The sequence below is a fragment of the Neofelis nebulosa genome, chromosome 9 (genome assembly GCF_028018385.1).
Source record: "Neofelis nebulosa isolate mNeoNeb1 chromosome 9, mNeoNeb1.pri, whole genome shotgun sequence".
NCBI lineage: Eukaryota > Metazoa > Chordata > Mammalia > Carnivora > Felidae > Neofelis > Neofelis nebulosa.
In genome coordinates, this window is record NC_080790.1 from 50,370,988 (window position 1) to 50,387,190 (window position 16,203).

The window sequence follows — 16,203 nt, forward strand, 5'->3', positions numbered from 1 at the left end:
CTTGTATCCTTGGTTTTTTTCTTTCCTATCTTTTGTTATAGGTTTTGTATTTTCTATTACTCCCCACCCCATACCCCTGGTAATTTGGAAAAATCTACAGTATGTCTTTAGTGATGCTAAATGTGCTTTTGCAGAGAAAGAAGTTAGCACGCTTACAATTTTTCCCATCTCCTCCTTCATTTCATCTCCTGCTTTTTGTTGGTGTCCTTGTGAACATATTTCTTCCTCTCTATTATAAAAGAGATATTTAATATAAAATAATTTAAAGTATAAGTAAGTATATCACCTTCATTTTAGGAAAGAATTATCACACTTCTTTAAATTTAGACGTCACATTTGAATACATTTAGTGTTTACTACCCGCCCCTTCATAACACAGAACTTCCCCAATCTGTTACTCATCAGACTCATCTCTAGAAAATGTGAGTTCTTGCACATTCGGAAATGTTTCAATGAAGCTTTTATGCGTGAATGGCAACTTAACTGGGTATAGAATTCCTGGGTCAAACATTTATCTTAATATTCCGAGAACTGCAATGTGCATATCCGACAAAAAATGATGTCCAGCATAAATAAAGAACCCCAAACAATCAATAAGAAAAAGAGAAACACAACAGAGAAACAGGCAAATGGCTTGAACAGGTATGAACAGATATGAAAAGGCGCTTCAACTCATTAGTCATCAGGGAAATGCACATTAAAGCCACAACGAGATACACCTACCACAATGGCAGGAAGACTTAATACTGTTTGCTGGTGAGGATGTGGAGCACCAGGGGTAGGAGTTTACACTGTCACAACCACTTTGGAAAACGAATAGTACCAACTAGAGCCGAACATACACAATTTCAGTGTCATTAGGTATATACCCAACAGAAATATGTAAATGTATACGTGTATGTTCTCAGAGACATACAGAAGAATATCTTATATCGGCATGATTCATAATAACCCCCAAATTGGAAACAATCCGAATGATCATCAGTGGCCAAATGGATAACTGTAGCCTATTCATAACACTGAGTAGTATGCAGCAATGAGCATGAACAGATCATAGGTACCTCTACACACACATACATAAACCTCATAAGCACGGCACTGAACAAAAAAGTCGTAACATAAAGGAATACATGCACACGTATTTATGGTAGATACCTATGAAATTCAAGAACAGGCAAACTGATCAATGTGGCTTTAAAAGTTGGAAAAGTAGTTACCACCTTAGGACAGGGGTTGGCAAAGTTTTTATGTTAAGGGCCAGATAGCAAACATTTAAGGCTCTGCGGGGCATGTAGTCTCTGTGGTAAGAGCTCATCTTTGCTGATGGAGTGAAAAGGCAGCCGTAGATAATACATAAACAAATGAGCGTGGCTATGTTCCATTAAAGCTTACGGACACTGAAATTCGGGCTTCGTATAATTTGTCAGTCATGAAATATTCTTCTTTTGATATATTTTTTAGGCCATTTAAAACCATAAACATCATTTTTAGCTCACAGAGAAGAGCCAGATATGGTCTGCAGACCTAGTGTGCTTTCAAGAGTCGGGTGCAGGTGACTGGGTGTGGGGCTGCTGAGGGGCTGGAAAAACTCTGTTTCTTGACCTAGATGTGGTTACACAAGTACGTGCCTTTCATAGCACTGAGTTGTACACTTAAGGTTTATGTACCTTCCTATATGTGTTTCAATCAAAAGAATGTTTTTTAAAAGTATTTAAGTTAAAAAAAAACTGAACATGTGTGACTAACTTAATTTTTCAGTTAATTTATTGGTAGACTATTCTTCATTCTTGAAATTCAGGAAGTTCCTCAGGATCGTTATTTGTTGATTTTTATTCGTTTTCTTTCATTTCAGAAAAGTTTTCTATTCTTTGACTCTTGCCTTTGTTCAGTTTGTTCTAGGCTCTTCACCAGTGACTGCCAGTATTTCTGACAGAATGAATCTGTGTATAGAATCCCTCCCCCTGCCTCTCGTCCGTACCCCTTATCTCCCCACTCTACGGTCATTCCTGTTTTCTTTTCCTGTTTTGGAGTGACCTCCAAGTCCCTCTTCCTCACTGATTTGCCCTTCCTGTAACTCTGATTCCGCTTTTTCCAGCTTCTAGTGCAGCTGTGCAGGCTTTATGCAACAGCACACTTCTGGAATTTAATCCATACCTCTTGTGGCTTCTTTGTAACTCTATTCTAGCACCTCACCTTTCACCTCCTGTTTCAGAGCGAACATCTTTTTCAACTTCCTTGACAGTATATTTCAGTTCTTCAAGTTTCTGGTTTTTCTAATGTAAGTTTTCATTCTAAATGTTATAATAATCCCTCCCCTTTTCCCATAGAATCTGAATGGGTTGCGTGTTGGTTGCTTATTAATTCACCTTTCCGTGGAAAAAGTTCATCTCCAGGGTTTCTCCCCTTCGGCACTATAGTTTGGACTAGATAGCCCTGTGTTGTAATGCCCTGCATATCACTGTAGAATATTCAGCAGCATCCCTGGCTTCTACCCACTAGATGCCAGTAGCACCACACCGACTGTGACAGCAGAAACTGTCCGTGCATTGCCAAATGTCCCCTGGGGAGAAGAGGGGCAAAACAGCCCCTCGTTGAAAGCCACTGGTCTACTCATTTGTCCCAAAAGAGAATGAGTAGAATCTCCTTATTGGACACTGCTCAAATTCTTCCTTACACTTTAAGCTAGAGAACTGGATACTGTAGAGGTTTCAATTATTAGTTCAAAAGTTCAACAGCCTGAAGGGGGGATGGGAAGAATTGGGGCTGGCTGTGGACTGTCGCAACTGGGAAATTTCATCTCCAGGCACTCGGTTGTTGGGACCAACGCCTCTAAATATACACCTATTTTGTGTGTTGAGGGCTGGGTCATGCTCTGTCTTGATGCTAGGATTTTGGTTCTTTTCCTCATATGGGAGTAAGCTGGTCACTCTGATAAGACATCAAGTTAAAATAAAGCCCCACAGATTGCAGGATTTTTGTTTGGTGGTTCAGCAAATATTTCTCTGTGCACAATGGCCTTTGTTTGGTGCTGCTGGCCCTCGGCTACAAAGCTGGCTCCTAGGATATGGCTTCCAGTCTCTCTGGCCAACTGTCCTCACCCCATACCTCATCCCCATCAGAAGCTGGAATAGGCAGGGAAAAGGGGCTGGTTTGCATCCCCCACTTTCCAGAATGTCTTCTAGATGGATGGTTTCCAGCCCATCTCTCCAAGCTTCAGGGTCCCTCTGAGACTCCTCCAGTGTTTCTCCCAACAGTGGGGGTCGTATACATCATATCATCCTTTATTTTAATTCAACTGATCTTTCTTTCTTTCTTTCTTTCTTTCTTTCTTTCTTTCTTTCTTTCTTTCTTTCTTTCTTTCTTTCTTTCTTTCTTTCTATCTTTCTAGCATTTATTTATTGTTGAGAGACAGAGAGGGACATAGCATGAGGGGGGAGGGGCAGAGAGAGAGGAAGACACAGAATCTGATGCAGGCTCCAGGCTCTGAGCTGTCAGCACAGAACCCGATGCAGGGCTTTGAACCCACGAACCACGAGATCATGACCTGAGCCGAAGTCGGATGCTTAACTGACTGAACCACCCAGGAGCCCCCTTAAATTCAACTGATCTTAAGCTAGCAGACAGCCCCTGGAATTCATGGTTTAAGATTGGGGCTATTTCCAAACTTCAGTTGACGAATTTTCTCTTCTGTTTTTGTCGTTCCTTTTACCAGGTTTCAGGAAAGGGTTATTTTGCTACCTTGCTTTAAGTCATTAATTCTCCTTTTAGTCTCCAACACCGTAGTAGGGTCTTCCTCCTCTACAGAGGTAGAGCAGGGAAACAGCTCAACTCTCCTTAAAGAGAAATCTGTTTTAGGTCTCATTTTGAGCAGTTGGAGCAGAAAGAAGTGAATTTTTTCCCTAAAATACATGGTAGGAGCGCAGGAGAGAAAAATCCAATTTTTGAGAAAATATTGGTTATGTGGCTCCAGGTGCTTTTCTCTGCCCTATGCACTTAATTTTACACTCATTAAGATAGAAAAATATGCTCTGTTCCACTTGTGTACTAGGCTAGGGAAAAAATGAAATGTATCCTTTCTGCTATCTGCAAGAGATACTAAACACAAGAAACTACTCATGACTGCCTAACAGAAAGAAGGATCCTTAATTTCTAAATGAACCTCCCATCTTCCTGGGTCAAGGCATTTCTTCTCTTTATGCCATTGATAGAGACGATAACTGGTATAATTAACGCACAGGTGTCAAGATCACACAAAAGGTTAATGCACTGGTCTTCTTTTTCCAAACAATCCTATATAAATGCCTCAGTTTCCTGTATCAATTTCAGTGTACTTCAAGCTGACCAGATTAAGCTTATAGAACTAATTAGATTCTATTTCCATGACAGTCAATAACCAACTGCTAGCTCATTGCTTCCTGGCTGCCATAAATCCACACAGTGGGCAGGCAGATGGTTGGGCCCTACCCTGGATTAGGTGTGCTAGATGAATTTTTTGTTTTGTTTTGTTTTGTTTTTAAACTAAAATCACAGGTCAGGCTGCCTGTAGGCAGCATGCCAGGCCTGCTGGTTATAGACACAAATACCTTTATAACATGGATACACTCACTGATGACAAAGATTAAAGGGAAGGAGATCGTGCCTAAACCCATCTGACATCTTTGTAGAGTTTAAATATGGAAGTAGAATAAGGTTGACCAGTTAACCAAAAAATATGAAGAGCACTTACCACAGTGCTCAGCACTAGTCTGAATGTTTTAGAAATACAACATTCAGTCCCTGATCCTAAGGAACCTGGGATTTAACTGATGAGACTAGTGCACATATAATAACACATCATGGGGGTGCCTGGGTAGCTCAGTCGGTTGAGTGTCCGACTTCGGCCTAGGTCATGATCCTGCGTTTTGTGGGTTTGAGCCCCGTGTCAGGCTCTGTGCTGACAGCTCGGAGCCTGCTTCAGGTTCTCTGTCTCCCTCTCTCTCTGCCCCTCCCCTGCTTGCACTCTGTCTCCCAAAAATAAATAAATATTAAAAAAAAAAACCACACACATCATGGAAGACAAAGAAGAATTCAGCATTAAATCCTGGGTTCTTAGCCCTCCCAACCTCCCAAACTATATGCTGGTCCTTTAAGCTTCCCTTTCCTCAATTTCCTCCCACCTCTCTTTCACACCTCCTTCACAGTCTCCTATTTGAGACCCTCTAAATGCTAGTATCCTCCCTTAGCACGCCTCTTCTCAATCTATACATTTAACCTGGTGAAATGATCATAATTGAAACTTCAACTGCCATCAGTTTGCTCTAGAACCTCCAACTCACAGACCCACATGGATGCACACCTTCAGACCCCATAGACATCTCAAAGGCTGGATGTCCAAACATGCTTCCTTCCCAGTATTTTGATTCTTGGTGAATGGCACCACCATCTACTCAGCAACTTCAGGAATCACCTGTGGCTGTTTTTTCTTCCTTACTCTTTTTTTGTTTTGTTTTAAACAGGTACTATTTCTTTTTTTAATGTTTGTTTATTTTGAGAGAGAAGGAGAGCATGAGCAGGGGAGGGGCAGAGAGAGAGGGAGAGACAGAATTCCCAAGCAGGCTCCATGTTATCAACCCACGGCCTGATGCGGGGCTCGTACCCACAAACTGTGTGATTACGACCTGAGCTGAAACCAAGAGTTGGACACTCAACTGACTGAGCAACCCAGGAGCCCCTCTTCTTCCTTACTTACAGCCAACCATTAGTTCTTTTTCCTAATCTTACTCTTATCCACCCACTCCTCTCCTCCCTCCTACTCAATGTCATTCTCTGAGTTCAGGCACTGATTATTTCTTGCCTGAACCACACCTGAGCTTGCAAACTGGTTTCTCTACTTTTGGTATCGTCTCTTCTTCCCCTGAACTCCCCCTCTCTGGCCACTCCCAATCTTTCATCCAATATACCAACTACTTGTATTTCCCCATGTCTTCTCATCTCTACATCTTCATGTGGTTTTTCATGTATTTTTCATCTCCATAATCTTCCTGTCCCTTTGCCTGGAACACTCTACCTTCTTCCTATTAATCCATTAAACTATCCTTTAAAACTCAGATCAAACATCACCTCCTCCAGGAACTTCTGATACTCACCTACCCAAAGTCATATTCTCCACCTTTATGCTGGGATCCAAATATTCCGCTGTCTAAAAAAATACTTAAAACACATAAAATTCCTCTTTATCTCCAACTGAGTGGGGGGGAGAGGGAGATACTTTCTCATAAAAACTATAGGAAATAGACTTTCCATTACTGCAAACAGAGGTAAGTCTCTGTGTCCCCCATTCAGAACTATGGTCTGTATTGAAGCACCCAGTGGACACTGCTACCAACCACATTTTCTGGACAACACTCCCCGCCCCTCACCCAGACTCTCACCATGCTCTAGGCAAAAGGAGAGGTTTTTTCTTGTATTGGCCTTTGGCTACTCCTTTAGGGCAGGATGATCAACTGGATAAAAATACAGCATTTCTATGAAGGCGACTCCTACCATCTAACTCCTAATCTGCTTCTCCTACAGTTTGATGTCTCTAGCTGTCTGTGGGATGCTCCTCAGAGAAATCAGGACAAGGTTCAAAAGTTAACACAAGGGGCGCCTGGGTGGCTCAGTTGGTTAAGCGTCCAACTTCGGCTCAGGTCATGATCTCACGGCTCGTGAGTTCGAGCCCCGCGTCGGGCTCTGTGCTGACAGCTCAGAGCCTGGAGCCTGTTTCAGATTCTGTGTATCCCTCTCTCTCTCTCTGACCCTCCCCCGTTCATCCTCTGTCTCTCTCTGTCTCAAAAGTAAATAAACGTTAAAAAAAATTTTTTTTATTAAAGTTAACACAAACCAGTTTCCTTAACCATGAAATGATGAGCAGGTGATCTCCAAGGATGCATTCCCACTAAAAAGTCACCTGAACTCATTCCCTGTCCTAAACTGGCTCTTGTGAATTTCCCCATTTCTAGGGATAGATAAAATACATAGAGCCTAGTTATTGCAGCTCACTAGCTTGTGACCGTGGTATTACAGGATGGTTAAGGGGATCTCAAATGTGTGTCTCAAGATATTAGAAATGTATCAATACTCTCTTCCTCCAATAATTCAATATAGAACTTCAACTTGTGCTAAGATTCCCCAAACCTTTACATACCACACTACCTTCTGGAGGAAGGCATTTCCTTTCACATATTCTAAATTTATTTCTTTGAAGCTTCAAGGGGTGACTTTAATTCTAGTATTTCAAGATTTGGAGAGTAAGTCCATACGAAGGCCATCCATACCTTCAGAAACTCATAGTCTGTATACAAGGGAAAAACAGTGCTCTTGGTGTTTGGGTTTTTGGTTATCCAGTAAAGCCTATATTGGCCAAAACTGCCGATTTGGCATACATCACCACATTGAATATTAAGTTTCTTTTGCTATGCTATAAAACCTTTCTATGCTTTTATAAAGTTGTTTGTTATTAGTGCATAATGGCATCTCCAAACTTCACCGTCACTTCCATGGAAAATTCTTCCTTATACTGACCTGCTCTGCACCTACCTACCACAGTTGAGGGGATGAGTTTCTGGAATATGAGATGGTTCCCATCTGACATCAATCCCAGAGTGAGCAGCCTTTATTCCTAACCCTTGTCCTGAGCCCGAGTTCACAGAGACAAATTCTGCCATACTGGCTGATGGAAGCAACAGTCCAGAAATGGGGTCTCCAGATACTTCTGGAAAACAGGATGGCTTTCCCTAGCATGAACCCCCAGCACCTAGAAACTGTTTCTAAGTGAATCCCTTCTTCTTTGCCCCTCTTCACACCTAATACCACTATTTTACTTAGGACTCATTTCTCAATTAAACAGTTTAAGAGTCCAACTGCCTAGGTTCAAATCTCACTTTTACCATGTGCTAGATGTGGACCTGGGTAAACTGCTGAATCTGAGTTTGTTTCCTTCGTCATTAAGATGGAACTACTGACAGGACCCCCTTCATATAGATACTATTAGGATGAAATGACTAACTGTAAAGTACCTGGCACGGTGCCTGGAATAGAGCAAGTGTTTCATAAATATTATTATTACTATTACCATTACTACTACTACTACTATTATTATTATTATTCTCAATAGCTTCCTAACCAGTTTTCTGCCACAGGCTATTACCCTTCACCAATCCATCTTCCAAGCTACTTCCAGGATACACTGTCAAAACATTTCTTGATTATAAAATGCATATTTTATTATAGAAAGCTCAGAAAACATATAAGGGAAAAGTCAGCCACTGTCTGACCACAGAGACAACCACTAGTGATGTATTTCCTTCCATTCTTTTTCTTTTTCCTTTTCTTTCTTCAAATGTTTTTATTTGAGAGAGAGTGCGCACGCGTGTGCACGTGAACACAGTGAGTAGGGGAGGGTCAGAGAGAGAGGGAGACACAGAATCCAAAGCAGGCTCCAGGCTCCGAGCTGTCAGTGCAGAGCCCAACGCAGGGCTCAAACCCATGAACCATGAGATCATGACCTGAGCTGAAGTCGGTCACTTGACTAAGCCACCCAGGTGCCCTCCACCTTTTTTTTTTTTTTTTTTTTTTTACATAGGTGAGAAGATCATTTACGTACCGTTTAGGTGTGTACGTTGTTTCCAACTAAGCATTACCCCATAATTTAACATTTAACACCACGAGGTAGGTTTGGTTCTAATTCTCTGTTTAGGATGAGATGCAGATAAAACACGAACCAGAACAATAAATGACTGGTGGTAGGACTCTCCACTCCCCTTATCTCTCGCCCACTGCCCCGCCTTCTGGGCTGAGAAGCAACAGCTGCTGGCATTGCTACTGCCTGGTGTCTGTGATGCTGACACTCTCCTCCCTGCTCCTCTGCTCTCCAGCTTCAAGCTGAGACTTGTCCTCTCTGATGGAATGTGGAGCCCTGAGGGTTCAGGTCCACCCCTGTGCTACCGGCCTGCCGGCTTGCCTGCCAGCCTGCTCTGTTGCCCCGAACAGGGTGCTCACACACGCCTGCGACTTCAGTGGCCACCGTCTCCCCTCTCCCCATCGGTGTTCACTACATGTTTCAAAACCCAGCCTGGAACAAGAGTTTCCAAAAGAAAACATGACCCTCCCTAACAACAACCAAGCCCGGGGTTTCGGAGCACTCTTGGCTCTTACCGTTTAGCCACATCCATTATGACTGCACAGGCACTGGGCCAACAGCTGTTGAATGGGTGACTGAATATCTTATTGTTTCTGTTGTCTCTTCAAGCAGACCACAGAGTCCTTCAGAGAGGAACCATGTCTCCTAATTTTTATCCTTAACGGTAGTTAGTACAGAACTAGTAATCAACAAATGACTGATGAATAAAGTAATAGCCAATACTTTTCTTCCTTTGTAATACGTATATTTTTACTTCTTTCTCTTGCCTTACTGCACTCAACAGGCTCGGTGACAGCTAACACTCTTATAGTGTTTACAATGTGCCAGACACAATTCTAAGTGCTTTATACATTTCAACTAATTTAAACCTTCCAACAGCCCTGGTGAGGGGATACTATTATCTTTTTATTTTGTGCACGAAGAAATGATGGAGTTAGAATTCAAATTTATTTTAATTTTTTTTTAATGTTTATTTATTTTTGAGACAGAGAGAGACAGAGCATGAATGGGGGAGGGTCAGAGAGAAAGGGAGACACAGAATCTGAAACAGACTCCAGGCTCTGAGCTGTCAGCACAGAGCCTGACGCAGGGCTCGAACTCACGGACTGTGAGATCATGACCTGAGCCGAAGTCAGACGCTTAACCGACTGAGCCACCCAGGCGCCCCAGAATTCAAATTTAAAAAACTAGTTTGATCAAGGGCACCTGGGTGGCTCACTTGGTTAGGCATCTGACCAGCTCAGGTCATGATCTCATGGTCAGTGAGTTCAAGTCCCACATCGGGTGAGCTCCAGCCCTGCTTCAGGTGAGCCCCACTTCTCTCTCTCCCCCTCCCTGCCCCTCGTAGGATTCTCTCTCTCTCTCTCCTTCTCTCTCTCTGCCCTTTGTTCACTTGCACCCTCTCTCAAAAAAACAAACCAAAAAAAACCCCCCCAAAAACTAGTTCGATCAAATATCATATCCATATAATCGAATTCAACAAAATATTTCTTTTTAAAATATTTTTAAATTTATTTTAAAAAAATTATTTATTAATTTATTAAATTAATTAAAATTAATTAATTTAATTAATTAATTAAATTTTATTAATTAATTAAATTAATTAAAATTTATTTATTTAATTTATTAATTTTTTAATTTTGAGAGAGAGAGAGAGAGAGAGAGAGAGGGAGAGAGCGAGCACCCAAAGAAGCTGGGGAGGGGCAAAGAGAGAGAGGGGAAACACAGAATCCAAATCAGGCTCAGAGCCTGACTTGGGGCTTGAACGCACTAACCATGAGATCATGACGTGAGCCAAAGTCAGACACTTAACCAACTGAGCCACCTAGATGCCCCAACAATATACACATATACATTATTAACAATTAATATATATATATATTTTAAATTTTTTTTTCAACGTTTTTTATTTATTTTTGGGACAGAGAGAGACAGAGCATGAACGGGGGAGGGGCAGAGAGAGAGGGAGACACAGAATCAGAAACAGGCTCCAGGCTCCGAGCCATCGGCCCAGAGCCTGACGCGGGGCTCGAACTCACGGACCGCGAGATCATGACCTGGCTGAAGTCGGACGCTTAACCGACTGCGCCACCCAGGCGCCCCTATATATATATATTTTAATGTTTATTTTTGAGAGAGAGAGAGAGAGAGAGAACGCGCGAGCAAGCGTGAGTGGGGGAGGGGCAGAAAGCGAGGGAGACACAGAATCTGAAGCAGGCTCCAGGCTCTGAGCTGTCAGCACAGAGCCCAACGCGGGGCTCGAACTCGGGAACAGCGAGGTCATGACGTAGGCCGAAGACAGACACTTAACCAACTGAGCCACCCAGGTGCCCCTTAATATGTTTAGTAAGGACCAACTATTGCCTAAGCATTATGTAAGGTTATGTCCTACTCTGCAGAGGAAGAAATACCTAACAATGTACTAAGTATCAGGCAGATAGGACAGGTACACACCAAGGCAAAGAAAGAAAAGGGCAAAGGGAAGGGCCCAATTCCTATGATCAGAACAAGCCTCTCCAAAATGTTGAGAAATAAGGAGGCCCCCAAAGGCCTCTCATCATTAAGATCCAAGAATGAACAGGGTTAGCCGTTGACGGGACCACAACCCCAAAACATGTCTGTGAGCATTTGGCAGAACCCTCCACTTCTGTGCACTCTCAGACAGAAATATGGGGGCCAACTTGCCCTTGTTCCCCAAGTGATTCCTTATCTGGAGTACAGGAGTCTGGGGTAGCTGGAGTGGGCAGGACAGCCCAGCTCCTCCTTCCTGACAAGGACACAGCATCCCAACTAGTCACACAATTGACCTAATATTAATTTATTTTAATACACAGAGAACACAGACTTTTTGTAAGACTTGTTTTGTGTATCATAAAATCACAAGAATTTCAACATGCTCCTCACCAGCATCAACGTGCTTTTTGAGCAACATCTGAAACACATCTTTTACGGAACGCTTCATAAATAGCAGAGTCACAGCCTAGCATAGACCTGGGGCTTCCTGATACGTCACTGACCTCCCGAGACAGAAGCTCCCAGGAGCAGTCCTCATAGCCTTCGCTGTGTTTTCACTGGAAGGCAAGGCTCAGAAATGGACCAATTCCTCAGTGCTCTTACCCATAAGGCCTCAACCACCACCTGATGCTAACTATGTCTAAACCCACAGCTCAGAGCTCTAGGCTTTCAGCCTACCCAAACTCATCCCTCTTCCAAATATGTTTTTGGGGACCAGCACCACCAAGGTAGAGACCGGGGCTGTCCTAACCCCATACGTCCTCCTCCTGAGAGGCCCTCCACCCACCCGCTCTCTCAGTCAGGCCATTGTTATTTCTTGTTTGGCTCGTGACACCTTTCTTATAGGTTCCCCCACCAGGCAGGCTTTCCTCTCCACCACAAGCCAGAAAAGTCTTTCAGAAGCACAAAGTGACAGATCATTACTTGCTTTAAAACCCTTAGGAGGTCACTATTACCTATAAGATCAAGTCAGACTCCTGACCTCAGCTCATTATGCTGTGCAAGATCTGGCCCCTGACTGCATCTCAGGCCACCTTTTGTTCCTACCCACATGTACTCCTCTCCTTTTGCTCCCCCTAGACCAAGAGCAGTCCAAATAAGCCTGACCCCCTCACAGCCACTAAGCTTAGGCCTCAACACACAAGGACCACCACCTCCTCTACGATGCCTTTGCCTCCATCTGGGCGACAAAGTGCCCATGCCCACCTCCACTGACATGCCCCATCACTGTCTGTTTCTTTCAATGTCTTTTCCACTAGCGTGTGAGCTCTTTTCTGTGTCCCCAGCCCTCAAGAGAATGACTCGCACACAGTAAACGTTTGCCAAACAACAGAATGAGCCCACCAGGCTTCTCCTTTCCCTGACACCCAGGTGGACTTACCGACACAATCGCAGGTGGGGAACTCAGCCTGGGCTCTCTTCGCAGGTGTGTCCAGCAGACTCTTGGTGGGTGTGTCCAGGTACTTAAGAGGTGACTCCAGGAAGCCACTGAGGGTGGGTGTGAGTGGGTTCTCGGCCTTGGTGGGTGTGGCCTCCTGGCCTCCCTCCTCTGAATGGAAGCAGGTGGTTGAGAGCACAGTCACAGCCCCCGAAGACTCGATCTTGATTTGCTTGGGGGAACGGGTAGAAAAAGGACTCTCGGGGGCTGGGAGACATGTTGGCTGGTTCTCGGGGTCCTGAATGGGCACAGATGGGGGGCCGGGAAGCCCAAAGCTATCCCCGAATTCAGCTTCAAACTGCCGGATGAGCTCTTCCAGCTTGTCATCGGCAGGGGGAAGAGGGCCGGCGGAGCCCGGCTGCAGGGTCACCATGGGGCTAGGGGACCTCATTTCCTGAGTAGGGGGCAGCAGGCTGTCCCCGGAGGGACTAGGTGCAAATAGCGCAAGAGAAGGTTCTGGGGGCAAGGGGACAGCAGAGCCCTGTGAAGCTGGGACAGGGGCAGGTGGATGTGCCTGCGCATCCTCAGAGGCTGGGGACCTCAGCCCTTCCAGGACAATTTGCCGCAGAGGTGGGAAGAGAGGCTGTGCTTCCCGTGGCCTGGACTTCTTGATCTGAATGGGCTTCCGGACACTGGGCTTGATCCCAAGGGCGGCTTTCTCGGTTCCCATGAGACCTCCAGCTGGTGCCAGGAGCTTCTTCTTCTTCTCCTTGGGTGGTCTGTCTGGAGGCCGTGGGGCAGGTGAACTTGGTGGGGCCCACCAGCCCGGAGCAGGAGGCTCCGTGGGAGGGGGGAAGGAGCCATCGTGGGCCTGGTCCAGGAAAAGAGTGCGCTTATGGTGAAGGTGCTGCTGCAGGGCGGTCTGGGCCTTCTGGTGGGTGTCGGGCTCTGCGGGTGCGGTGGGAGCCTCCCTCTGGAGCATGGGGGATGGGGACGGGGCTGGGGAGGAAGAGGGCACCTCCACCTTGACCTTGGGCTTGGTGGGCAGGGCCTCAGGCCGCTTGAATACTGACTGGATGTAATCACTGGCGCTGCCCAACAACTGCTCCAGTTCAGCCATGGGGTCAGGGCTTGGGCGGGGCATGGGCCAAGAGCTCCGTGGAGTTGCTGGTGGGGTATCAGTGCCCCAGGCTTCAGGAAACTCTGTCCTAGGAGTTGCTGGAGGGAAGGCAGGGCTATCAGGAGCAAAGGACGCGTGCTCTTCAGCGGGGACCACAGGCCACGAGGGGGCCCGGAGGTAGGACTGGGGAGATCGGAAAGGGGCAGGAGGGGACAAGGCCTCAGGGAGGGGGCAAGAAGCCTGGGAGGAGGAGTGGGAAGGCTGAGGGAGGGCAGAGGAGAGCTGTGTGAGGGCCTCAATGGCGATGGCTGTCTGCAGGCTGATGTTCTTTTCCTTGGCGATGCTCAGGGCACTCTGGGACAGGGGCAGGCCCTCTGGGGGAGGTATCTGGGGAACCTCAGAGCTGAGGAGTGGCCTGGTGCTGGGTGCTGGGAGGCCAGCCTCACCAGAAGGTAGAGTCCCTGGGAGCCTGGGCCGCTCTTCCCCTCCCTCCACGACCACAGACTTGATCTTCCCCTCCAGCCACTCGAGGTAGTCAGGGCATTCTGGGCCATCGCAGTTGCAGTTGGGCGGTTTCATGCCATGCCGAGCGAGGGCCAGGGCCGTCTGCAGTGTGTCCAGGTCTTCGCTGCCAGCAGAGCAGCCCTCGGGCCCTGACCGGGGTCCCCTGCTGTTGTTCCCAGCCTCGCGACTCATCTCACGGTTGAAGGTTTCATAAAGCCGGGTGCTAAGGGCCCCATAAGAGGACACAGCTTCGGCCACAGCCGAAAAGGCCACCAGATCGTGGGCATCTTCCAGGCGAGCAGTGTGAGCTGGGCCTGGGGCAGCGTCCCAGTCGGGCTTCTGGTCTACTCGCCAAGGACCCCCAGTCCCCAGCAGACTGGGTCCAGCGGGTTCTCTAGCACCATTGACCGGCACCCCTGAGGCGCTTAGCTGCCGTGAGTCCCCATGGTACACTGGCCCTGAGTCCATCTGACCTGGAACAGGTCCATCAACTGGGCTGAGCTCTGAGCCTGTCTGAAGAAAGAAAGAGAGAGAGAAAAAGAGGAAAAAGATGAGCCATAATATTAGAAAAGCACTGTCCTGCTTCACACCATTCAGATGCACACCTAAACCCTGCTTTTCTTGCAAACTCTGTCTCTGATACAGCTTGAACCTGAACTCATCTTCATGTCTCCTTTCCCAGCTAGCTGCACCAACAAAAATGAAAGGTAGGTCTTTAAAAGGTCCTAATCCAGAATTCTGAATGTCGCTCACATCCTTTTAGAGCCTAAGATCAATCACACTGACAAGGCTCCCCAGAAACCAAGCATTTATTAAGGAGTTTCCAAAAAGATCATTAATTCTCAATAACCAAAGTGACACCAGGACTACACTGATTTTGGTTTTTGTCAAGAGAAAGCTAACCAAGCACACCAACTAGCAATATGCCATAAGTGTGCAGTGTGTGTGTGTACAGGGAGGGAGCGAGCAGCCTTTATGAACAAATGCAGCCTGGACAAGGGGTCAGCCACAGCTTTTCAGTGGGAAGGAACCCACAGTATTTTTTCTCTGCCTGTTACTGTCCTCACTTAAGCCCTGGTTGAGCTCTGAGAGCTGGCGACAAGATGACATTCCCACTCCCAGCCCCAGCCAGGCCCAAGGGAAACACTGATGATTGGACACTGCGTACGCTTAGCACCTCTTGTCGAGCCGGTCATGCCAGTAACAAGCAAGTTGCTATTTGGATGAAGATCCAGGCCTCTTCCCAAGCCCAAAACCACCCCTATACACCTGATACCCAGCAAAGCACACAGAAGGGGGAGGGCATAAAAAGGAAGGAGCCAGGTGGCCCAGCCCAGGAACTTAAAAGCTGATACAAAAATGTGAAATTCAGTTTGCAGAATTCATCCCTCCAGAAAGGAAAGTTCTTCCTTACAATAGAATGCCAACAAAAAAAATGTAGGAGGGATGATGGATTTGGGAAGTCCTCAGTGGATGCTACAATTAGCAGGTGAAATCTTGATGGGGCACAGGATATATACATGGTCTCAAAGTATTTCCTCCAAAATCACTGAGTTATAATAGTAAAGAGAAATCTGGCAGACATCACCTTAACCGAATGATCAAAGTTATCATCACCAATATTGCAACCAACATCATGAGATTCTTGATATGATACACTGAGAAGGTTATAACATCACTCACACACAACTCCAGCCAAAATGTACAACCTGAATCTAAGTATGAGGAAACATCAAATAAATCCAAATTGGAGGGCATTTGAGATAGCACCTGGATTGTTTTCTTCAAAAATGTCAAAGACAAGAAAGACAAACATCTCTGAAAACATCTTCAGCTTACTGAAGACACAGGATGGTGAAATGCATGCTCATGGGTTAGATCTTGGACTGGGGAAAACAGCTTAAATGTACACCATTGGGACATGTGATGCAATTTGAATATGGATGTGGATAAGATCACACTGTGTCAATCTCGGTCTTCTTGACTTGGGATTATTTTACTCTGATTATGTAAAAGGATGTCTTTGTC

The 16,203-nt window shown here is 45.7% G+C and overlaps 1 protein-coding gene across 6 annotated transcripts in view; it reads right to left on the reverse strand.

Moving 5' to 3' along the window:
* The window catches only part of TET3 (tet methylcytosine dioxygenase 3), a 106,748-nt gene that overhangs the window by 38,432 nt on the left and 52,113 nt on the right, over positions 1-16,203 (reverse strand). For all 6 annotated transcript variants that reach the window (XM_058683663.1, XM_058683664.1, XM_058683666.1 and 3 more), the window contains one exon: positions 12,555-14,688. In XM_058683663.1, the coding sequence (XP_058539646.1) occupies positions 12,555-14,688 (2,134 nt within the window). The remainder of the gene's footprint in view (positions 1-12,554; positions 14,689-16,203) is intronic.